Source organism: Belonocnema kinseyi, chromosome 1, assembly GCF_010883055.1.
Source record: "Belonocnema kinseyi isolate 2016_QV_RU_SX_M_011 chromosome 1, B_treatae_v1, whole genome shotgun sequence".
Taxonomy (NCBI): Eukaryota; Metazoa; Arthropoda; class Insecta; order Hymenoptera; family Cynipidae; genus Belonocnema; species Belonocnema kinseyi.
The window spans coordinates 9,793,011-9,819,959 of record NC_046657.1 but is presented as its reverse complement, the minus strand read 5'-3'; the positions used below and the strand labels follow the sequence as shown (position 1 = coordinate 9,819,959).

At 27.6% G+C, this 26,949-nt stretch overlaps 1 protein-coding gene across 2 annotated transcripts in view; it reads right to left on the bottom strand.

The window, feature by feature from the left end:
- Positions 1-6,229: 6,229 nt before the first annotated feature.
- Positions 6,230-26,949, bottom strand: part of LOC117172381 (histone deacetylase complex subunit SAP130-A) — a 63,232-nt gene continuing 42,512 nt past the window's right edge. For both annotated transcript variants that reach the window (XM_033360253.1, XM_033360246.1), the window contains exons 8-9: positions 19,930-20,361; positions 6,230-6,771 (exon numbers count right to left, since the gene is read on the bottom strand). In XM_033360253.1, the coding sequence (XP_033216144.1) occupies positions 6,338-6,771; positions 19,930-20,361 (866 nt within the window). In that variant the 3' untranslated portion in view covers positions 6,230-6,337. The remainder of the gene's footprint in view (positions 6,772-19,929; positions 20,362-26,949) is intronic.

Sequence of the window (26,949 nt, the reverse complement as noted above, 5' to 3'; positions counted from 1 at the left end):
TTGATTATTCAGGAATTTTCCAATACTTTAATATTATAAACTCTCCAAGAATTTTATTCTTGAATTCTTCAATTCAAAAATTTTATGATTCGGGAATTTTTCCAATTTCGGAATTTTATTATTCGGGAATTTTCCAATTAGAAAATTTTATTATTCGGGAATTTCGCTATTTGAAAATGTTATTATTAATGAATTTTCCAATCCGAAAATGTTATTATCCGGGAAATTTCCAATTCGGAAATTTTATCATTCGAAAATTATATTATTCGGGAATTCTCTTATTTAGGAATTTTCCAATTCGGCATTGTTATTATTTACAAATTAGATTATTTGGGAATTTTCCGATACGTTAATATTATAAACTCTTCAAAAATGTTATTATTCTTGAATTCTCCAATTAAAAAATTGTATTATTTGGAAATTTTCCCATTTGGGATTTTTATTATTAAAAAAATTTGATTCTTCGGGAATTTTCCAATTGGGTAATTTTATTATTTGAAAATTTGATTTTTCGGGAATTTTCTAATTAGAAAATGTTATTATTCAGGAATTTTAACAAACATGTTTTTTTTTAATTTGCGAATTTTCCAATTCGGGAATCATTTAGCATCCAGAATTTTATTTTTTGAGATTTTTCAGTCGCTTTAAAATCCTATTTACATATATATTGATTCAATTTAAGATAAATATTATATTTTTAACCCAATTAATATTAAATTTCAAAAAATAACAATTTTATTATATTCTAATTTGTGATAAAATAATAAATCATCAATTAGGATAGATGAATTTTAAACCAAAAAAAAAAATGTTTTAAGGATGAGTTTAACTTTCAACCCAGTAGTTTGTTTTTTAACCAAAAAGATGAATTTTTAAGCCAGAATATTAATTTTTCTAGCAAAAAGACGATTTTTCTTTTTGAAAAACATGAATTTTTAACTAAATAGTTGAATCTCACACTTAAAAGTTTAATTTTTCATCAAAATAGTTGAACTGTTATCTAAAATGATGAATATTTAATTGGAATGATAAAAGTTTCTTGCGAAAAGATAAATTTTCAACCAAGAAGATTAATTTCTACCAAAAAAGAAGAATCTCGGACAAAATGCATGAATTTTCAACTAAAAAGAATCAATTGTCAACCGAAATCAGAATAGTCGAATTATCAGTAAAAAATTAGGGTTCAACCAAAGATATGCATTTTCAACTAACATGATTTAATATTTAACTAGAATTGTTACATTTTCATTAACAAACAAAAAATAAGTTTCAACAAAAAAAATGTATAATTTCGAAAAAAAAACATTTTAAAAATGTGATGAATTTGCAACTAAAATGATGAATTTTCGTTTGGATTACTTGAATTTTCGAGAAAAAAATATAAGCCAGAAAATAAATTTCCACCAAAAAAGACGAATTTTCAACTAAAAAAAAAAATCTTGATCAAGAAATGAACAATTACATTTTTTATTTATTTTTCAACCAAAAACCCAAACAAATGTTCAATAAAATAGTTAAAGTTTCAAATCGAAAAACTGAACTTTGAGTAAAAAAGAATTAATTTTCAGCAAAAGAAAAAACGAATCTTCAAAAAAATAGCTCCATTTTCAACAAAAAATATCAATTATAATTTACAAAAATGACGATTGTTCAATCAAAAGAATTTTTTTTAACAAAAGAGCTTAATACTTTCAACCAAGTAATGAATAGATTTTAACTCTAAAAAATATAAATTTTGACCAAAAAATGTAGTAATTGATATATCAACCAAAGAATTTTTAACCCGACACTTAAGTTTCCAACAAAAAACGATAAATTTTCAACTAAAAATAAAATAGTTCCATCTTCAGTTAAACAAATTAATTTCGAAGAAGAAGAAAAAAAAGAATTTTCAGGAAAATTGTTAAACCCAGTAATATGCAACTATGTTTACAACTAAAGAATCATAGCTATTCAATTTTATATTGAAAAAAACAGGCCCTCGACAAAATTCCCTGCCTTTAAAAAAATTCCTGTCATTTTCAGGTTTTTCCAATGCATATAAAAATTTCCTGCCAAAGGGTAAAAAAACTCTGTATAAATTTATATGACTTCAAAAAAATTCAAATTAAATTGAAAATAATTTAAATGAATTGGAGAAAAAATTTAATCGAGAAAATTCTATAGATTTCCACAAAATTTGAATGGATTTAGAGGAATTGAAGAAAAACGAGAAGAATTCGAAGAAATTCATTGAAATTTAATGCGAATTGGAAAAAAATTTAGTGAATTGAAAACAATTTAAAATATGAAATTAATCTCTTGAATGTCTTAGAAATTTTAAAAATACCCTAAAATCTTTAAAATTTATTCTAATTATTGAAAAGTATTAAAAATTTCTCAGAATCTTTAAAAATAATTTGAAATGAATAGTGAATTATTTTATTTATTTTATTTTTACCCATTTGTTAATTTATTTAAACAAAAGAAACTAATGTGTTCTTTTTATTTTAAAAAGTGATTTTTATTTTGATTTAATTCTAAAGATCCTTTTAACACAACAGAGATAAAAGTTTCAAAGTAACTGAATTCTGACACAAATACTTGAATATTCCAATAAAAAATATGAATTTTCAACAGAAATGGAAAAGTTAAACTTTCAATTAGGAAAATTAGTTATAATAGTTGAATTTTAAGCAAAAAAATCAGTTTTCAGCCACAAAGATGAATTTTCAAACAAAAAGATTAACTTTCTACCAAAACATACAATTTTTCAAAAATAGAAACATGCATTTTTTAACGAAATCGTTAAATTTTAAATCGAAGGAGACAAATTTTCAACCAAAAAGTTAAATTTTAATTTTAAAAAAATCAACTTTCCAAAGAAAATGGAATAGTTACATATTTTTAGTTAATAAAATTAATTGTTATGATAATAATTAAATTTTAACAAAAAACAATTAATGTTAAACCAAAAAGTTGAATTTTTAACTAAGACTATAAAATATTCAACTATGATGATGAAGATTTAAATAAAATAGTTTAACTTTAGACCATAAAGATGAATTTTCAACCAAGAAGCTTCATTTCTACCAAAAAAGACGAATTTTCAACCAAAAATTGAATTATTGAATTTTGAGTCAAAAAATTAATTCCCAACGAAAGAAATGAGTTTTTCATTAATATTGTGGAATATTTAAATCATATAATAGTTACATTTTTAGTTGGAAAAAAAATTTGAAAGCAAAAAAGAAATAAATTTTAAACAAAAAAGTTAAATTTTCGAGAAAAAAATTGCTTTTCTTCCGAGGAAAAAACAATTTTTCATGCTCAAATTTTAACCAGGTAATTTTAGAACCAACTTAAAAGATTAATTTTCAACTAAAATGATCAATATTTAACTAGAATACATTGAATTTTCAACTGAAAATAATTATTTTTAGACAAGAGGATTAATTTTAAAAGAAAAACATAATTTTAAATATTAAAGTTGAATCAGATAAATTTGCAGTTTGAAAAATTACAACTAAAATTGTAAATCATTCATTAGAATAGTTGAATCTCCATTCAGAAAGATCAACTTTTAACTAAGATGATAAATATTTAAATGAAATAATTTAATTTTTTACAAAAAAGATAAATTTTCAACCAAGAACATTGATTTCTACCAAAAGACGAATTTTCAATTAAATAATAATTTTGAATAATTAAAAAAGAGAAATATTTTTGAACAAAAGAGTTTAACTTTTGACCAAGTACTTTTATTTTCAACTTAAATGATGAATTTTCAACAAAAATGATAAATATCTAACTGGAATACTTGAATTTTCAACCGACAAAAATAATTTTTGCACAAAAAGATTAATTTTCAGAAAAAAATATAATCTTCAATAACAAAAATCGATTTTTTGAAATAAAAGACCTGTTTTTCCAATCAATATAGCTAAATTATCTATTAAAAAATATTAATTTGCATTCAAATTCTTAAATTTTGAACTGCGAAAGATCAATTTTCAACTCAAAATGGATCAGTTGAAGTTTTCAGTTGAAGAAATTAATTTTTAACTAAACTGATGAATTTCCAACTGAAATTATTATGAATCTTCAAAAGCAAAGTTGAAATTTTTATTAAAAAGAGCAATTTTCAATCATAAAGATTAATTTTCCATGAAAAAATACGAATTTTCCAGAAAGTAAATACATACATTTTCTTATAAAAAAATGGTTTCTTTAAAAACAAAAAAACGCGTTTTCAGTAAATAGTTAAATCTTCTACTAGAATAGTTAAAGTTTTAAATAAAATAATTTATTTTTAAAAAAGTACTTTAATTTCTAACCAGAGTAAGGTTTCAAAAAAATGAAAAAAAAATTTGAAGGATCCTAGGAAAAAATTTAAATACTTTTTTAAAAATTATTTTTAAGAGATTATTTAAAGAGACTTCTAACCATTTTAAACTATTTTTAAAACAATATTTTGAATTTTTGTAATTAAAAAAAATCTGGAACCATTTGAGTAATTTCTAAAGATTAGAAAATTTAGAAAGTTCGAAAAGAAAAAAATAGAAGAATTTTCTTAATATTCGTGTGAAAATTTTAAATGAGTTTTCATTTTGAAAAATTAACTCCAAGAGATAATTAAAAAAAAAAAGGTTCTTGATCATATCAAATGCTTTTCTAAAATTTCGAAAAAGATATATAAAAATGGAGCAAATTAAAAAATATTGAGTAGAATTGAAGAGATTTAAGTCAGGCATCTGATTATTTTTTTAATTTCCCGCCTATTCAAGCCGAAAAATTGTTTACTTTTTTAAATTTTGACTCTTTAAAATTAAAAAATAAATAATAAGGCAAAAAAATTGTATATTTTCTAACTTTGGGTTTTAAGTCAAAAAATGGTATATTTTTTAAAGTCGAGAAATTATTTACTTTTAAAATTTTCTTCATTAAAGTCGAAAAATTGTTCATTTCAAAAGTTACCTCTCTTTGAAGCCACAAAAATGGAATTTTCTGTGAATTTTTGCTGTTGAAATTTCGAAACAAAAATATAATATAATACAATAATTAGTTAAATCTTAAGTTAACAAAAAATAATTTTCAACCCGAGAATTAAATTTTCAACAAAAAAACAAAAATGTTAACCAAATAGTTGACTTTTTATCTAAGAGGATTACTTTGTTTTAATAAACTAAACCCTCCTTAAATTAGTAGTTAAATTATTTTTATTTCAAATAGTTTAAAAATGATCAAAATGTAAAAAAATTTTATTTAAAAATCTTAAAAATTCTGCATGTTGTTTTAGATGTTTTAAAATTTTCAATTATTTTTGAAATTTTTTCAGAATTTCTAAACATTTTTTTTAATTATTTGAATTTTCCTAAGATTTTTGCTAATTTTTTATTAAACCCTGCAAAATAAAAAATATTTCCGATTATTTTTTAACAATTTTGTAAATCTTTTTAAATACTCTCTTAAAATTATTTTTTCAAAATAAAAGAATCATTTTCAATTTTCATAGGAATCTTAAAAAAAATGTTTTTTCACTCTTTTTAAGCCTTTCACAATTCTCAAAAAGCTTCTAAATTTCTTGCTCAAAATATGAAAAAAATCTATATTTTGTTTTAAATTATTTGAAATAATTTCCAATTGTACATTAATTTTAAATCCTTTCAGAACATCGAAATATCTTTTCAACTTACTCAATTTTTTCAGAAATAATATGTATTCAATATTTATTCAAACAACGAAACTCAACAATTTTACACAGAAATTTGAAATTTTCAAATAGAACAATTAAAAATTGCAACATTTAAACTATTTTTTGTTGAATTTTTGTTTTATAATTACTGATTTTAAATTACAAGTTCTATATTTATAAATATTAGGCAAATTTTCTTTTTCTTGATTAAAAGTTTTCAAATTTTAGACTAAAACAATATCTGAAATTAAATAAATTTAAACACAATAAGTAATTAATAAATAAATTAATAATTATGAATATATTATTTCTCTTTCAAGACGAATAATAGTTTATTAAAAACATGTCCCCCCTTTCAAGTAAAATAAAATAAAAAAATTTAGTTCTTCGAAGTCGAAATATCTTTTAAGTTTACCCCTTTTTGAATAAAAACTTGAATTTTACTGCAACCAGAAATAAATTCCTTGACCTTTTATTAAATTTCCGGTCTTTCGCGGTCTTTCGCGGTCAATTCGCCATCTGTATAAAGCTAAATCTAAAAATTAATATAAATTATTATCACTTAAAAAAATGGTTTATTAATATTTATGATATATAATCTGACAGAGATAAAAATACGAATTCTCTTTCGCGTCCATCTTTAATCCCTCCCAGTCCCCAGTTTCACTTGTCTCTTTTTTTCTGCGACCGTTTATTCGCATTTCTTTCCAAAATCCCACGAACGTGTCCTTGGTGCTGGAAAATTGTAACAAGTTGAGATCGCGCTTCATTCATACCTTCACTTATCAAACTACTCCTCTGCATATTTCCCTTAATTAATTCATTAGTCCGCTCGAGTCCATCATCTTTAACACTTTGTTCAGCCTCCAAAATTGCGAGGGTCGATTTTAATTTGTCATGAACTTGCTTCTCCATTTCCGCGAGATTTTCCATTTGTGCGGTGAGGTGATAAATCTTCCAGCCGTTCAATTTTTGAATGACATTCTTCCCCTGGGCCAATTCTGCAACTGTGGGCCTCCTCTCTTCCTTGGGCCTCACGTCGCTCGGCCTTCGGTAGTGGTGAAGTCGTCCATTCCACCTATTCTTCCAGGAAGAACCTGCGCCAAATATTTTGATCAGGAAATAATTTTGATTATGTACCGTAGGCTGGCTCCGCACCAACCGTAGACTGCGAGGGGGCGCAATTTACACAAATAAAGAGCCTAAACAAATGTAGACACTTTGAATTTCATGTAAAAGTATTATTATTTTCAGGGAGGCGATTCGGCGGACGATTTCAAATTCCCGGTCATTTTCCGGGTTTTTCAGGGTCAAATTCGTCAATTTTCCCGGTCAACTAATATTAACGTATTTATATTCATTTTTCTGTTATTAAAGTAGTCCGGCTACTTGGCAAGTTAGTCAAAGCTATGTCCATTATTTTTTTCTGAAATTTGAAAATAAATAAAAAATCTGGCCAGGATATCAGTTACTAAATGAGGTAACAAGTTTTTATGTTGATCAATATAAATAAAATGTTTCTTAAATAATAATAAAATGTAAATTTAAATGTTTATTTAACTCGCATCTAGCTATATTTTTGACTCCAGGCTACATTTTGCTAAAATTAAGGTCAAATACCCTGGAAGCAAGTATAAATGAGCAGTAATTCAAATTTTGCATTATATTTTCTGCCTGAAAAAAAGTTTTCGTAACAATATTCAACGTGATTTAAAGCAAAAATTAAACATTTTTGAACCCCGCGAAAGACCTCTACATAAGATTCCATGTTTTTTGACACGACTTTCAACAGTGATCATTCAAATTTTAATCTGGAAAGGGCCCCTAAAAACGGCAATTACGTGAAAGAGAACACATTTCTCTGCAAAAAAACTAATTTAAATGATTTTTCATCTGATCGATCCAGTAGCCAGACTACCTTGAGAAAATACTTAAATTTTTGGCTAAAAATATCAATTTTTTTAACCAAAAATGGAACAGTTAAACTTTAGGATGAAAAAATTAATCAAAAAGATGAATTTTCAAACAAGAAGATTAATTTTTAAATAGAAAAATTAATTTTCTACCAAAAAATACTATTCATCAACAAAATACACGAGTTTTTGAAGAAAAAGTTACACATTTAATTGAAGAAGTCAAATTTTCAACTGAAAATAATAATAATTTTCACCCGAAAATGTTATAGTGAGATTTTCAGTTTAAAAAATTAATTTTTAACTAAACTTAAGAGTTTCAAATTAATACAAAACAGTTTTGTTTTAACCAAATAATTTTATTTCCAACCTAAATAATGTATTCTCAACTAAAATGAAAAATATTTAACTCAAATGCTCAAGTTTTTAACCGATAAGAAGAATTTTTCAAAATTAATATTCAACAAATAAAATAAAATTTCTATCAGTTAAACTTAACAAACAAAAAACGACGAATTTTCAACAAAATAGTTGAATCCACAGAAAATCAGATGATTTAAAAAAAAGGATGATTCGTATTTTAGCCAAAAAGACAAATTTTTAACAAAATACATTAATTTTACACAAAAAGTAGAATTTTCGACTTGGCACTATCCTTTTGAACCAAAAAGTTAATTTTTCACCAATTAATTTATTTTTTAAATAAAAATTTGAATTTTTAGCAAAATAATTTATTTATATAACAAAATAGTTGAATCCACGGCTAAAAAGATGAATTTTCAATTGATTATTTTGGGTTAAAAACTACTGTTTTTAGAAGATTAGTTTTTTTTATTCAAAATTAATGTTTTCAATGAAAACTCAAGTATATATTTGTTAGAAAAATAATATTTTTATATAAAAATTCAATTAGTTGGTATAAAATTTACCTAGGTTATTGAAAATTTCTCTTCTTTAGTAGAAAATTAATCCCCTTTTAATTGAAAAGTCAAATATTTTGTTAATTTATTCATTTTGTTAAAAATTTATTCCTCGGCTTAAAAACTAATTTAAAAAAATTGAATTCTTTAAATAAAAATGTGAATTTTTAGCAAAATAATTGCGTTTTCTACCAAAATAATTGAACCAACAGCTAAAAAGATGAATTTTCAAAAAAGAAGATTAATTTTCTGTCCGAAAAGACGAATTTTCGACAACATGAATAAATTTTTAACAAAATAGAGCAATTTTGAACCGAATAGTTGAGCTTTTGATTCTAGACACAAAAAAAGTAAGGAAAAATTTAATTTTCTACAAAGTGTTTAATTTTTCAAATAAATAGTTTAATTTTTAACCATATAATTGAATTTTCTATCAAAATAGTTAACGTATTCTGAACATAAAAAAATTGTCTACTAAACTGTTGAATTTTCAAGAAAAAAAATAAGAATTTTCTACAAAACAGTTCAATCTTCAATCAGAAACGATGAATTATCTACGAAACCTGTAATACTTGATATTTCAACGAAAAACTATTTTAATTTAAAATTAAAAAAAAATTTCATTGAATTAAATAAAAAGTATAAATTTTCAATTAAAAATATAGATTTTCATCCAATAATGGAATAGTTATATGACAAAAAAATGGTTACATTTTTCACTCTAAAGATGAATTTTCAACTAAAATGATTACTATTCGCAACAAAAAAAGTAATTGATGATATTTTAAGTATAAAAGATTTTAAGTTAAATGAAAAACCGTTAAATGCAATAATTCAACAAAATAGTTCAAGTTTAAACCAAATAGATGAATTTTCAACCAAAAAATTGAATTTTGAACTGAGAAGAGTAAATCTTTACTAAAAAACACCAAGTTTCAACAGAATACATGATTTTTCAAATAAAAAATATCAATTTTGAACCAAATAGTTGAATTTTTAACTAAAAAAGATAATTTTTCAAGTAAAAATGTCATAAATAAAATTTCAGTTGAAAAAAATTAATTTTCAATAAAAAAAAAGAGATTTAATTTAATGAGCTTGCAGAGAATTTTGCAAAATTATCGAGACGCCTGGTGAATTAGGAAATGAAAGTGAATTTATTTTTGACCTGGAATTTTTACTAATGTTGAGAAGAAAAATCCATCCAATCATTTTAAATATCACAAATTTGATATAAAATCATGCAATAGAATTTAAAATAAATTCGATTTTCACTTTTTTTCAATGTTAAGTTCATTTATTAATCTTTTCGATTATAAAATCGTTCAATTTACAATGCGTAATACTCAAATATTTTATATTGCGTACATTTAGCGTTGATTAATATTTGTTATGCACAAACCTTTAATCTGCACAGTTTACAAAAATTTAGAATTAAAATTATTTTAGTTTAACGGCATTTAATTTTAAATTCTTGTATTGAAAAGTGTTGTAAGCTCCCATTTTACACTTGCATATTATTTAGTGCTTGAATAAAAACCAAAATGGTTGAATTAAAAAAAAAAAAACTAAAAAGATTAAACATCAATTGACGAATTTTTTAGAAGATAGTTGAATTTTCAAGAAAGAATTATGACTTTTCCAACATAAAAGATAATTAACTTTTGTGTTGTAGAAAATAAATTTTTTTTACTGAAAAATAATTTTTTCAATCTAAATTTAGTTACAGTATTGATAAGCAATAAAAGCCTTATCCGGATTTTAGATGCTCGAAATAACGAAAAAACGTTTGTACTTGAATACCGGATTCTAAGCCGCACCCCGATTTTTAAGTTCCAATAAACCAAAAAAAGTTGAGGTTTATATGCATATAAACACAGTATTTCATTTTTGGTGAAAAACTGATTTTTTCAGTTTAAAAATTCAATTATTTGATTGAAAATTCACGCAGATAGTAAAAATAGTAAAGATAATAAAAGAATCGTTTTTTGTCGACATTTTTAAAAATGAAAATTTAACTATATATTTGTTTAAAAAATAATGTTTTTAGTTTAAAAATTCAACTATTTGGTTGAAAGTTCACGTAAATTGCGGAAAATTCGTCTTTTTTGTAGAAAATTAATCCTTTTATTTTAAAAGTCAACTATGGTTGAAACTTGATGTATTTTTTTTCTTAACAACTAATTTTTTTGCCTAAAATTTAACTAATTGATTGAAAATTAATTTTTTTGTTGAAACATCAAATTTTTGGATTAAAAATTCAACGGTTTTTTTAATAGAAAAGTCGTCTTTTTGCTTTGAAAATTCTACAGTTTAGTAGAAAATGCAACTGTTTTTTTGGAAGATTAGTTTTTTTAAAATTAATAATTAATTTTTTAAATGAAAAATCAACTATGTATTAGAAGAAAAATAATATTTTTGTTTAAAAATTAATATTTGTAGTTTAAAAATTCAACTAGATGAATGAAAATTTTCGTAGATTGTTGAAAATTGGCCTTTTTTTGGTAGAAAATTAATCCCCTTAGTTGAAAAGTCAACTATTTGACATAAAAAAAAATAAAAAAATTTTTTTTAGTAAAAACAACTTTTTTTAAAACTTAAAATGTAATTAATTGATTGAAAATTGACTTTTTTTGTTGAAACTTCATATTTTTGGGTTGAAATTTCAACTGTCTTGGATGGATGTGCGGGAGTTTCGTGGCGAACTTTTTCGAGGTTTTTAACGAAGTGGTGTGGGACAGTAAAGGAAGACGGCTAAAAAAGTGTTGAGAAGTGGCAAAAGTCGACTTAAGAATAATAGTCGATGGTAGGATTGGAGTGAAAATCGAGTAATCGGTGTATGAAAATTAGACGAAGAAATAGTGAGGTTAGGGCAGAAATGGATATAGCGCCAGTTGGAAAAAGTGAGGAGACGACGGAAGCGACAATCGAGACGACGGAAGAAATGGAAGGCAGCAGACTGGCAACGAGTACAACCTGTAAGAGAAGAGGGAGACCGAAGAGGCTGTTTACAACAGAAGACACTGGTGCGGACAGAAAGAAACCGGGAGAGAAAGGCGAGAGGAAGTTGGAAGAGTGCTGGCGGACTGAAGTAGGAAAAGAAGGTGAAATAAACAAATCAGGCTTAGACGATGAGCAGGTAAGCGGCGATGTAGAAAATAAGGAAAGTAAAGAAGACAACAAAAAAGAGACAGATACAGTCCCGCACGCAACACAGTGGGGTAGATTGTTAAGGGCATGCTCTTCGGTGACCACGTGACCAAACTAGTCCCCGGTTATGAACATTTTTTTTGGTGTTCACTGCGTCCACACGAATTGAGATATCGTGTTTAAACATTGACACATAAAATAAAAAGCACTAAAGAACGTTTGTATATATCAATATATTGGTAATTTTAAAGAAAGTTTATTTATAAATTGATGGAATAGGATATGCATATGGGTTGATTCATTTTAGATTTTTTTATTCGCTCATATTGAGCAATGACACCAATTTTATACTAAATCGTCTAAACCTTGAAAAAAATTAATATAAGTAATAAAATTTGCACCTTCGTTGCAAATCAACAAATAAGTATCTGCGCACACGTAACCTATCATTATTTTTTGGGCATTTTTAGCGATTTCTGGCGGAGAAAAAAAGAAACTTTGAACGTCGATAAAGTCGAGATCAAGTGACTAAGTTCGTTCATGAAATTTCGGTGTAAAATGATTTTCATTTTTTTGGTCCTAAAAATAAAAGATAAATTTCAAATTGGAAACATAGCAACACCAGCAATGTGCTAAAATTTACTCGTCGGAGTTCTCCAACCAACTTCTATAATTCTTAACATTGAATCGATCAGCTGATAACTATTGTTGACAGTGAACCAACCAGCGGGACTCAGCGTCGGACTTGCCTTGTCTTTCGCCCCCGGGCGAAATTTTATTTTTATTCTTGGAATTGTTTCATACCAGTACAAAAAATCTACAAGAATATATAACCATTAGAAAATTTTAATTATTTTCTGAAGATGCACATTTCTCAAGATGGGACTTGGACGAATTTTCGAGTATGACATTCTAAGATGTTCCTCGATTTTTTTAAATCGAGGCATCTACTTTATCGACATTAAAAGTTTATTTCCTAATTCCTGTAGTATTTTACCCGAAAACTTTCTTCGTAATTATGAACATTTTGATATATACAAACGTTCCTTAGTGCTTTCGGTATAACTTCCTAAATCCTGAACACGATATCTCAATCCGTTTGGACGTAGTGAGGACCGAAAATAATGAAAATCATTTCATTCTCCACACAAAAATTTTATGAATGAACTTAGTCACGTGATTTCGACTTTAGGGATTGTCCATATATTACGTAAGACGTTTTTCTGTTGTTTGAATAAAGACGAAAATAATATTTTTATCAAGTTGAAAAGGACACAGCGATATAAACAAAAGAAAAATGTCTTACGTAATATATGGACGATCCCTTATCGACGGTCAAAGTTTCTTTTTCTCTCCGCTAGAAATCGCTAAAAATGTTCCAAAAATAATTATAGGTTACGTGTATGCAGATACTTATTTGTTGATTTGCAACGAATGTGCAAATTTTATTGCTTACATGAAGTTTTTTTAAGGTTTAGACGAATTAGTCCAAAACTGGTATCAGTGCTCAATATACGCGAACCAAAAAATCCGAAATGCATCAAACCAAAAATTATTTGCCTAGTGCTATAACTCGAATGGTAATATCCTTTTTCATCGATTTATAAATAAACTTTCTTTAAAACTATAAACACATTGATGTATACAAACGTTCTTTAGTGCTTTTTATATACTCTGTCAAATTTTAAACACGATATCTCAATCCGTGTGGACACAGTGAACACCAAAAAATGCTGATATCCGGGGACTAGTTTGGTCACGTGGTCACAAAGAGCATGCCCTTAAGAACACCGACAAAAAGTAATTCCAATAAAGTAGTAACAGAATTAAATGATTTAAGGAATAACAGGGGAAATAGTGAGAGCGAAACAGATAAAGGGAATAGGGTAGGCAAGGAAAATAAAGATAAGGAAGAAAGTAGTGACAACAGAACTGAAAACAGCGTCAGTATCACAGAGAGTAGTGCGGCAGTGGGTTTGCAATTTCAGGAAGGGGAACATAGAATCACTGAGTGTAATTTACTAGTCTCGCCAAAGAGGAGTTGTAAAAATAATGGGGGCGAATTAACTCAACCTCCGTTGTGGTTTAAAGCCTGGGAAGGAAAAGAGGAAGAAAAGTGGGACAAAAGGATGGCAGATTTAGAGACCATATTAAGAAATGAATTAAAGAGCAAAGTGGGGTTAAAATAAAGTTGGTTAGATGGCAGAGCTAGGCGGGAAAAAGGCAAGAGACTGCAAGTTCAAGATAATTTCAGACTAGACTATGACAGGTTGCTACAAGAGAATCGTGAATTAAAGGAACGGCAAAGGGAACTAGAGAGCTATCTAGTGAATACATTAGAGGTTTTAGAGACGGAAAAAAAATGCTAAATCCTGGCAACTAGCGGCTCAGGAGGCGAAAAAAATTTTATCAAAAGAATTCAACATGATAAACGAAACAGGTATTCTAATGGGGTTGGGAGGGGAAACCGAAGCGGGGGGGGGGGATATCAAGTGCGCTGGGGCTTCCTGGGGGAACCCATTCGACCGAAGAGATGACCCTGGCACATGTCTTAAATTCGGCAGGAGGGTTGGGGGTCTCCGAGACGGAGAGCGGATCCCGGGCAAGCCTAAGGCCAAATCCAGCTCCAGAAAAATTAAGTAAGGAAGATTGGGAGGAGGAAAAGCAAAAAAGGCGAGAAATGAAAAAAACTGTGATTATTGAAGGATTAACCTTGATAACCAGGGCAAAAAAGGAAGAATTGGAAACGTGGGTGGGGACGACCTTAAAACTAAAAGTCAGAGTTGGATACAAGACGATCTAACCGAAAGACAAATAATAGTGCAGGAATGGTTGAAGAAAGAGGCAGAAGCCTGGGAAAAGATAGATGAAACCACGAAAGTAGGCTTCCACGGAATATGGATAGATGGTACGAGTTCAAAATGGGATGAATTGGAAGGCGAGTTAAAGTTGAGTAAAGATTCGCATACGGAAAATGCAAGTGGGTTTCGATGAGACAGAAAGGAATGGACAAATAGCCACTGAATTAGCAGTACTGCAGTGGAACGTACAAGGAGTGGCAAATATAAAGAAGAATCGGAGGCTGTGGGAAGGGGTAGACATAATAGTATTCCAAGAAACTTTCCTAGAAGAGGAAAAAATAAAGAAAACTTTTGAAAATCTAGACAAAAGGTATGATTGTTGTGGAAAAGCAGCAGTAAGGAGAAGCCAAAGAGGCAGGGCAAGTGGCGGGCAGCTGATAGGCATAAAGAAGAAGTTAAAAGCAGAATGGAAGGCAACAGAATGGGATAATGGGTTAAAATTAGAAGTAAGAAAAAAAGCTATGTAATTATCACAGGGTACAATAATACCCCGGCGGGCATGAAGAAATGCCTGAAGAAGTTGGACCAAATAATAGACGAGTTAGAGGGATCTTTGGCGAAAGTAATTTCTGCAGGAGATCTCAATGCAAGAATTGGAACAGAACAAGGAGTAGCAGAATGCGGGGTAGTAGAGACTAATATAAAGCATAGGAACTCTGAGGATAAAGAAATCAGAAGGGAAGGTATATCCTTACTGAAATGGTGCGAGGAGAGGGCGATAATAGTAATGAATGGTAGAAGCGAAGGAGATGAGGATGGTAAAATAATCTGTATAGGCCACGGCAAAGGTTTAGGGAGTGTCTTGGACCTCATAATGGTAAAAATCACAGAAGATGAGGATACACCAGGACGGTTTAAAGGTATGAAGATAACAGCACAAGAAGGCTCAGATCACCTACCAATAATATACAGGCTAGAATGGTCTGAAGAAATTAATTCGGAAGCAAAAAACGTTGGAGGACAACCGAAGATGAAATGGAGAGATGATAAGACTGAATTATACAATACGAAATGGCAAGAGATCTGGAAGGAAGAAAGGATGAATTAGGTACCAGGTGAAAAGGACAACCCAGAAGAAAGATGGAAGAGTTTTACAGAAGCAATTAATAAGGCGGCGAAAGCAGCAAGCATGGTTAGAAAGAATGGCTTAGGGAAGGTAAAGGTAGAAACCTGGGATACAGGAGAATACAGAGCAATGAGAAGGAAACTGTTCAAGCTACTACACAAGTTCAGGAACCAACGAGACTGGACTAATAAAGTCGCATATATGAAGTGCAGAAAAGAGCTGGTAGATCTAAGAGAGCGATTAGTGAAAAATTGGCTAGATGAAAAACAGAAATAAGTAGCAACAAGCAGAAACATCACAGAGTGGTGGTATAATATGAATTGGTACAGGGGAAGAAGAAACTCGTATGCAGCACCATAGGGAAAGAAGAATGGCTAGCCCATTTTAGAAAGCTCTTAGAAGGAATGGTCGAGGAGCAAGAGTTAGAATCGGAGGAGGAAGAGAGCATAGAGTTATAGGAAACAGAAGAAAGCAACGAAGATCTGAACAAATTGGTAGACGACATGGAAATAAACGAAGTTATAAGGGATATGAAAGTAGGCAAGGCAGCAGGTGAAGATGGAATCACGGCAGAATTTTTGAAAAACTTACAGGAGGAGGGCAGGAGGGAGCTAAACTTCGTAATTAAAGACCTGTGGAAAGAAAAGAAACTAATAGAGGATTGGAGGATAGCGACGATATTCACCATCTATAAAAAAGGCAATGAGAATGTAGCCAGCAATTATAGAGAAATGTCTCTATTAGATATAGGCTATAAAATTTTGACATCGATAATGGCAAAAAGGCTGAGTAAGTGGCTGGAAAAAGAGGAGGAATTGACGGAGGCGCAGGCAGATTTCAGAAATAACAGAGGAACCCTGGAAACAGTCTTTGTGCTAAATTCAATTGTAGGAAACAGACTGAGAAAGAAGAAAGGGAAATTATACACTGCGTTTGTAGATTTCAAGGCAGCATTTGATAAGGTCGATGAAAAAAGGCTGTGGGGAAAGATGGAGAAAATGGGCATAAAAGGAAGATTTTTAGAAATGACTAGGGAGATATATAAGTCAACTTGGAACCAGGTAATAGTAGGTAATCATCTGACGGAGAGATTTAAAATAAAGAAAGGGGCGAGACAGGGCTGCCCACTCAGCCCCATTTTGTTTAACATTTACATTAACGATTTGGAAGAAGCACTCAGAAGGAAGGGTGAGGGCGGTACAGTTTTAGGCTCAAGCACTGGAGTCAAGATAGTTGCACTACTATACGCAGATGACGTAGCGTTGATGGCAGAAGATGGAAAAGCGTGGGCAAACATGGCAAACATGCAAACACTGGAGAAGTGGTCAGACACAAATAAGATGGAAGTAAGTGTAGAAAAAACCAAAATTATGGTATTTAGGAATGGCGGCAGGAAAAAGAAAGAGAGCTGGAGTTATAAAGGCGAAATGCTCGAAGTGGTGAACGAATTCAAATATTTAGGATTCTGTTTCACCACGAGGAACCAATACAATACGCATACTAGAAAGGTAGCAGGCAGAACGCAGCAGCTAGTGATCAAGGTGTGGGGGGAAACCAGAAGAGCAGGAGTATCGGATTTGAGTAGGAGACTTTTCTTTATGGACTCGACAGTAAAGGCAGCGGTAATGTATGGAGTGGAGATGTGGGGCTGGTCAAGAAGAGAACAACAACCCAACCAATTGGGGGGAAATGTTGAAGGGGGCATTAAGGAGTGTCGTTGACGGTGAGATCATGAATTGTTTCTGGGAACACAAGAAAAGGGAAGAAATTGAGGGAAAACTATTACGGATAAATAAGACGGCGGAAGATCAGGATATACAAAAATACTGGACTAGATTAGAAAGTTCAAGCTTCTGCAATTACTATAAAGAAATTAAAGAAAAAATAGGGACACAAGACTATTGGCAGATGAAGAATTGGAAGGCATGGCAAAAGGAGACTTGGGCTAGACGGAGATGTGGGAACGTAGCAAAGGAAGACAAAAAAGGCTTGGAGAATAATAAATGCAGGGCCTACAAAAAAGAACCAGAAACAATCCAACATGTCATAAACTGTGTAAGAGTGATGGAAAAGCTAGGAGAGACAGATAGGAGGTGGTGGTGCGATTGGAGAAGAGAAGAAAACCATCAAAGATGGAGAGAGAGACTAATACAGGGACTGAAGGACGAACCAAACACGGAATTATCTTTAGGACTAAGCAGAATTGAAGCTGCATTAAAAAACGGTTAGACAATGGAGATTATTAACCATCAGTACAATTTATCAGGAGTTACGTACATTTGTTTACGTTCTTCAAATAACAAGTTAAAAGTGCAACGTAATTGTTAAATAATTTGAATGTAGCTTATTTACCGAAGTTATGTTACTCATAGTATACCAAATGTTTCAAGATGACGTAAATTTTAAGGCTTGTGGAGGTGTAAAACTGATATATAGCGCTAAGGAAATAAATTTATTCTATTCTATTCTAAAATTCTATTCAACTGTCTTGTATAGAAAATTCAACTGTTTTTTAGAAGATTAGTTTTTTTTATGAAATTTTTTTAAAAATAAAAACTCAACTATATAGTTGTTAGAAAAATAATATTTTTCTATGAAAATTTAATTAGTTGGTTGAAAATTTACCTAGGTTGTTGAAAATTTTGTCTTTTTTTGTAGAAAATTAATTCTCTTAGTCTAAAAGTCAACGATTTGATACAAAACATATATATATATATATTTGTTTAAATTTATTTTTACGGGTTAAAAACTAATTTTAAAAAATTCAAATTAATATTTTTGGGTTAACAATTCAACTGCTTGGTAGCAAATCAAACTTTTTTGTAGAACATTCGTTTTTTCTTTATTCAAAATTAATATTTTCAGTGTAAAAATTCAACTACTTGGTAGAAAATTTGTAATTTATATAATTTGTTGAAAATTCGTCTTTTTCAGTAGAAAAATAATTTTTTTGTTGACAATTTATATATTTGATTAAAAATATAATTAATTGATTAAAAATTCAACGATTTTGTAGAAAGCTCGTCTTTTCAGCTTCAAGATTACACTAATTGGTTTAAAATTGATCTATTTTGTTGCAAAATTGTCTGTTATAGTAGAAAATTAATTTTCTTGGTTGAAAATTCTACAGTTTGAATGATTTTTTTTTTCTTTGTAGAGTGAAAAATCGTCTTTTTCAATTTATCTCTCTTAGTCGAGTTCATATTTTTTGCTTCAAAATGCAACTTTTTGATTGACAATTTGTTGCAAATTTGTATTTTTTGTATAAAACTGTTTTTTATTTAAAATGAAAATATTTCCTTGGTTAAAATATAAACTCTTACATAATATCGCCCCTCTCTGTACCCACTCTTGGGTTATTTTATGCCGTTGTAAAATCTACTGAAACCTTGGAAAGTTTTGTACAATCTTTTGAACCTTTGAAAAATTGTTTGAAATCTTTAAAATCTTTCGAAATATTAGAAATATTTTGAAATCTGATGAGATACTCAAAAGTCGAGTCGACATTATAAAAATTAGATCCTTTTCTGATAATATTAACCCTCAAACGGTACACTGGTGCGAATTCGCACCATACTTTTTGAAGGGCTGGTAGCTTTTGATCATAGACATAGATCATAGGTGCGAATCAGCACCTGTGTACCTTTTATGTGTGGTAAAGTGTTGCGAGCTGGAATTTCTAAATACTGTTCTCGCGTAAAGGAGTTTCGCTCGTGTGTTGAACGTGCAAGTATGTTTATGTACATTTATTTGTTATTTATCGATTTTTCATGATAATTTCCGATAAATTTTGCAAAAATGTGACTTTTTCCATCAGATTCATGGAAATGAATTTGAATTGAGTGCAAAGTAGCAAGAATCAATGTGCATCGAATAGATTACTTTCATTTCCCTTCCTTCATTACTGTAAATCAAGCATTTGAAAATACCTCAAATTTGACCTACCGGGAAAAATACTAGATTCACACTCTCGGCATAAACAATATTTTTTCATTATTGTGTGTTCCTTCAACTGCGAAATCCCGCAAAGTTGAATTAATTTGAATAAAATGCGAAGAAATGGCGAATTTTTGCCAAGAAAGTGATTTTTCAGAAAACGCCGCTTTATTTATAACAAATTATCAGGGGAAAAAATTAATGATTATCCAAATTTCTATAGAACCATTAGATTCAGCAGGAAATTTCACACAAAAAACATGGATACATTTTTCTAGTCTCAATCTTCTTTTTTATATTTGAAGTTGAAAATGCAAAAGCCAGATTCGCACCAGTGTACCTTTAGTAGGGAATCAGAAATGAGTGTACGGTTTGAGGGTTAAGTACTAAGAAAATGTATTCAACTCACCTAATAAACTAGGAGTCGGCCTCGTCCGAACCGGGGTTTGTTCACTTTCCTGTCGAAGTAACGAACTTTGCTTTTTCTCGTGAGTCGCCCTTTCCTTCTCTTCCTTCTCCTTCCGAATTTTTTCTTCCGTGATAAACTGCATCTCTACTTCCGTGCATCTTGACTCGGTCAATTCGACGCCAGTCAGCTGCTGCTTTCGAGGCTTTTTCCTGGGCGACATTTCCACTGTTGTGTTGATATTGATATTTAAATTGATATTGATTCGAGACTGTTCAGGTTCTTCGTCCAGTCCTGGAGAGGATGTTGCCGAAACTGTCGTCGATCCTGAACTTTGACATCCTCCTCCGTCTCGATCTGCTCTCGGGGAACTAGGCGGACTGCATGAAGACAGAGGCATATTCGCGAGGACTGGTGTTAAATTTTTCACCACTCCTAAAACAGTGAAAAATACAATTTTTGATCAAAAACTCAAAAATTTCTACTAAGATCCCTGGACGAAAATTCCCTGTCAATTCCAGGTATAATTTTTCGCGAGTTTATTACAAAAAATAATGTTTTTTTAATTACTAGGAATTTAATTAATATTACAGGATATTTTGAAATATTTTAGCACGATAAATAATGCTAAAAACATAATAAATCATTTCTTCAATTTGTCTCTAAAGTTCGTGAATTTTAATAAAAATTAAAAGAGACTTTTTATTTTATATACTTATAATTAATGCTTAGTGCATATTCAAGTCAAATAATGTGGGCACTATATTAAATTCAATTTTAGCCGCTTCAAATTCCTAAATTTTCATGCAGAAATTTGAATTTTCAAACATATATCTGAACTTTTAAACAAATAGTCGATTATTCAACAAAAAAAAAAATTTACCAAAAAGAAGGTTTTCCTAAAAAACGCATCAAATCTCAAACAAACAGTTGAATTCTCAACAGAAAAAGATCAATTTAAAAACCAATAGATGAATTTTGAAATGATAAAGATCAGTTTTCTATCTAAAATAGAATAGTTAAATTTTCAGTAAAAAACAATTTTCAAGCTCAACTTTTAACCAAGTTATTTTATTTCCAACCTAAAAGATACATTTTCAACATAAATAATAAACATTTAACTGGAATACTTGAAATTTCAACAATCAAGAATAATTTATTTTATTTTTACCCATTTGTTCAATTAGAAAAATTAGTTATAATAGTTGAATTTTAAGCAAAAAAGATAAATTTTCAACGAAAATGATGAATATGCAACTGAAATACATGAATTTTCAACCACAAAGATGAATTTTCAAACAAAAAGATTAATTTTCTACCCAAACATAAAATTTTCCAAAAACCAAAAACATTAATTTTTGAACGAAATAGTTCAATTTTAAATTAACGAAGACAAACTTTCAAGCAAAAAGTTAAATTTGTAACTTTAAAAAATCAACTTTCAATCGAAAACAATGAATCTTCAATTGAAATAGTTGAATTTTCAAACTAAAAAAATTAATTATTACTGAAAAAAAGATAAATTGTCAACCAAAATTCAATTTAAAAAATTAATTTTGAACCAAAAAGATAAATTTTTAACTAAGACTATGAAATATTCAACTAAGATGATGAATATATAAATAACATAATTTAACTTAAGACCATAAAGATGAATTTTCAACCAAGAAGCTTCATTTCTACCAAAAAAGACGAATTTTCAACTAAATATAATTTTTCAACCAAAAACTGAATAATTGAATTTTGAGTCAAATAATGAATGCCCAACCAAAGAAATGAGTTTTTAATTAATATAATGGAATATTTAATTGATATACCAAAAAGGAAACAAACTTTCAACAAAAAAGTTAAATTTTCGAACAAAAATTCCTCTTTATCCAAAGAAAAAACAATTTTTTATGTTCAACTTTTAACCAAATAATTTTATTTCCAACCAAAAAGATAAATTTTCAACTAAAATTATAAATATTTAACTAGAATACATTGAGTTTTCAACCGACAAGAATAATTTTTAGACAAGAAGATTAATTTTCAAAGAAAAACATAACTTTCAATTTTCAAGTAGAATAAGTTAAATTTTCAGTTTAAAAAATTAAATTAAAAAAAACTAACTAAAAAAATATTTACATTTTCAAACAAAGTGATTAAATTTCAAATCAAATTGTAAATTCTTGACTAGAATAGTTGAATTTCAATCCAGAAAGTTCAATTTTAAACTAGGATGATGAATATTTAAATGAAATAATTAAATTGTTTACGAAAAAGATCAATTATCAATAAATAACATTGATTTCTACCAAGAAAGACTAATTTTCAATTAAAAAATAATTTGTGATAATTAAAAAGTTTAAATAAATTTTAACGAAATAGTTCAATTTATAACCCATTAGTTTTATCTTCGACCAAAAAAAAAAGAATTTTCAACTAAAATGATGAATATTTAATTGGAATATTTGAACTTTCAAGTCAAAAAAAGAATTTTCAAACAGAAAGATTAATTTTCTACAATGGAAGACGATTTAAAAAACAAAAATATGAATTTTAAACTTAAAAATACCAATTTTCAACCACACAGTTAAATTTTCAACCAAACTAATCAATTTGCAAGTAAAATTATGAACCTTCATCTGTAATAGCCTGCTTTTAAACAAAAAGGTACATTTTTGAGAATTTTTTTTATGCATCTTCAACCGGAATAGTAGAAATTGAAACCAGAATCATCCAATTTCCAACAAAAAGATTAATTTTCAGCCCAGAAGATTGATTTTTATCAAAAAAGTCAAAATTTTTAACTAAAGATAATTTTTTTTTTAAATATTAAATAGTTATATTTCCAGTAAAAAAATTAATTTTCAACAACAAAAAACAAACAAAACAATTTCTCAACAAAATAGTTATAGTTGCAACTGGAATAGTTAAATTTTAAGTGAAAAAATTCATTTTCAGCCAAAGAAAAAAACAAATTTTCAACAAATTAGGTCACTATTCAACCAAAGAAATAAATTTTTAATTAAAATCTTGAATCTTCAACAAAAAAAAGAGTAACTTTGAAGAAAAGAGTTTAATTTTGAACTAAAGAAATAAATTTTTAATTAAAATAATGAATCTTTTACAAAAAAAGGTGTAATTTTGAAGAAAAGAGTTTAATTTTCAACCAAGTGATTTTCTTTCCAACTTAAATAAAATGATAAATATTCAACTAAAATATAAGAAAAGAGGCATTTTTAAACAAGAAGATAAACTTTTAAAGAAAAAACACAAATCTTTATTCAAATTTTTGAATTTGGAACTAGAAAGGATCAATTTTCAATCAAAAACGCAACAGTTAAATTTTCAGGCGACAAAATTAATTTTTAATAAAACTGATAAGTTTCCAACTAAAATTATGAACCCTGAACTGGAATAGTTGCATTTTTTGCTCAAAAGATCAATTTTAAACCGTAAAGATTAATTTCCTTAAAAGGAGACGAATTTTCCACAAAGTAAATACATTTATAAACATATTGTTTAATTTTTAATTTAAAAATATAAATTTTCAACCCAATTGATGAATTTTCATCCGAACGAAGATTTTTTACCAAAAATAGAATAGTTAAGTTTTCTGTTAAAAATCTAATTGTTAACATAAACAAAAAACGAATTTTCAGCAGAATAGTTAAAATTTCTTAAATTGGAAAAGGGAACTTTAAAATTGTGGCAAATTTTAACCTGGAACAGGGATTTTTTCAAATTCCTCTATTTCTAAATCCGAATTATAATTAAAAATGTACGAAATCAGACTCAAGGAACGTAACATTCTTTAAATCATATGATTAGTTGTGTTTTTAATTAATAAAAAGCAAACGGCGAATTGCCGGTGTTTAATGGAAAAATTGTTAAATTTTCTAGATTTTCTAGATTAAGTTAATTAAATGATAGTTGTTCGTGAAAAATAAGTTTATTAGTTACTTTTCTAAATTTACCATAATTATTCAAATAATAAAAGCTTGAATTTTACTGCGATCAGAAGTAAATTCCCGGTTTTTAAAATAAACTCCCGGTCTTTTTCGGTTTCATCACCCTGAATTTGTAAAGTTTCTTACATTTTTAAAGAGAAAGGAATAACTAAATCATATGCAAAAAGATGTATTTTTTCAAGATTTCTGGATAATTTTGAAATGATGTAGGTTTTAATTTAAAAGAATAATTTTAAGTTTAGAAGATTTTAAAAGGTGTCGAAAAAGAATATAGAAGACAATTTTTTTAATTTCTTAGGTTTAAACATTTTTTTTTTTTGGTAAACTGAATGTTTAGGGTGTCAAGAACGCAAAAAAGTTCTTAAGATTCATGGGCAAATTTGAAATGATTTTTTTGTAATGAATTATAAGAGAAAATTGACAATAGATTACAAAACATACCGCATAAGTATTTTAAAATGAATTTGAGTAAGTTTAAGAGATATTCAGAAGATTTGAAACGATTCAAAAATAATTAAAACTTGTAAAGATTTTTAAATAATTTTATACGATTTTAAGGGAATTAATTTTTTTTGTAGGTTCCCAAAAAAAATTTAAATAATTTTTTATTTCGGAAAATTAATTTTAATAGAATATTCAAAGAGATTTCAAAAGACTAAAAAAATGTCAAAGAAGAATCTGAAAGATTGCTAAATCGAAGTTTTTAATTTTACAGAATTAAAAAAAATGAGGAACAATTTTAAAAAAATTTAAGATTAGAAAGTTTATAAAGTTTGGTAAGATGATAAAAAAGAATTTTTCTGCATATTCGTATGAAAATTTTTACTGATATTTTATTTTGAAAAACGTACTTTAAGAAAATTAAATTAATTAATTAAATTAAAAAGTTAATTTAATATTATAATCACAATAATAGTATAATAAAATAACTTAAATTAAACTAAAAAGGATTTTTGAACATATCAAACGATTTCTTAAAATTTCGAAAAGAGTATAGAAGATTTTAGAGCAAAATGTTGAAATTTGGTAAATTTAAAAAAATAAAATAAAATAAAAATCGAGTAAATTAAAAAAATATTTAGTATAATTGAAGAGATTCAAATCAGGCAATTGACTAATTTAAAAAATTTCCCCCTTTCAAGCTGAAAAATTGCAAACCTTTTTAATTTTCCCTCTTTTAGGTCGAAAAATTCTTTACTTTTTACGTTTCTCTCTTTCAAGCAAATAAATGGTTTATTTATCAAATTTCCCCGCTTTCAAGTGAAGTAAAATTTTTACTTTTCAAACTTGCCGCCTATTCAAGCCGAAAAATTGTTTACTTTTTAAAATTTTTACTCTCTGAATTCCAAAAAAAAATTTAATAGGGCACAAAAATTGCATGCTTTCTGTTTTTTAGTCAAAAAAAATGGTTTATTTTTTAAGGTCAAAACATTATTTACTTTGGAGATTTTTTTCACTGAAGTCGAAAAATTGTTTATTTCAGAAGTTTCCTCTTTTTGGAGCCACAAACATGGAATAGTTAATTTCTCATTATAAAAAATTAATTTTCAATAAAAAAATCGAATCTTCTACAAGCCAGTTAATTTTGCTAGCAAGCTGTTGAATTCTCAAGACAAAAAGATGAATTTTCTACATATTTCAAGTTTACAAAATTCGTTTTCAGCCCAAAAATTAATTTTTCAGCTAAAAACAAAGATTTTATCCAACTAGTTGACTGTTTAACTAAGAGGATTAATTTTCTATCAAAAAAGACGAATTAAAAAAAAGATTACATAAATTTTCAACCAAATAGTTGATATTCTAAACTAGAAAAATCAATTTTTAACCAAAAAACCTACATGTTGTTGTAAATGTTTTCAAATTTTAAATTATTTTTGAAATTTCTTCATAACTTGCAACAAGTTTTTAAAATTATTTAAATGTTTCTTAAGATTTGTTTTATTCTGAAAAATAAAAAAATATTTTCATAAAATATTCCAGATTAATTTTTGATAATTTTGTAAACCTTTTTAAATTTTCCTAGGAACCTTAAGAAAATGTTTTTTATTCTTTTGAAGACTTTCACAATTCTTACAATACTTCTAAATTTTTTCTCGAAAATCTCCAAAAATCTATATTTTGTTTTAAATCACGCTATCCCAGGCCGCTTGCATAGAAATTTCGGTATGAATAGCCGGATTTTGTCGGTATACATAGGCACTTCGTTTAAAAAATTAAAAATAATTTCAAATTTTAAATTAATTAAAAATATTTTCAGAACTTCGAAATATCTCTTCAACTTACTCGATTTTTTTTCTAGGAATAATAAGTGTTTAATATTTATTTATACAACAAATATAAAAGAATTTACATGCAATTAAAAAATTTCAAATATAAAAATTAAAAAATGTAAGGTTCAAAGTATCTTTTTTTAAATATTTGTTTTCTAATTACCGATTTTAAATTAAAATTTCAATATTTATAAATATCAAGCAATTGGTAATTTTCTTGATTAAACAATTTCAAATTTTCAAATTTTAGACTGAAACAATATCTGAAATGTAATGAATTTGAATACAATAATTAATTAATGAATTAATAAATAATAATTATGAAAATATTATTTTTAAATTAAAAATAGTTTATCAAGTTTCAATCGCGCGTTCACAATTAACTACTAAGACTTTCCAATTGAAACGGTATAATTTTTACAGTTAAAATCTAGAATTTCTTAAATTTTTACCTGATTCCGAATTGACTTGTAAAATTAATTTCATTATTATTTACTTGTAAATTCTTAATGTACAGCTCAATTTAAAAAATCATTATAGTTTATATTCACAGTTAACCGAACAAATTTATTTTTCCAAAATTGTCCCAGTAATCCCGACGGTCCCAATAATCGTGTAACTTGGTTGTACTTTAAATATATTGTTAAAAAATATGTTAAAAGTAATATTTAATGATAAAAATAACTTATTATGAGCATTCTACGAGGGTAGTTCAATAAGTCCTTAGAATGAAGTATAAAAACAATTTTTTTTGGGTAAATTTTTTTTTATTTTTCAACATAATCTCCTTGGAGCTC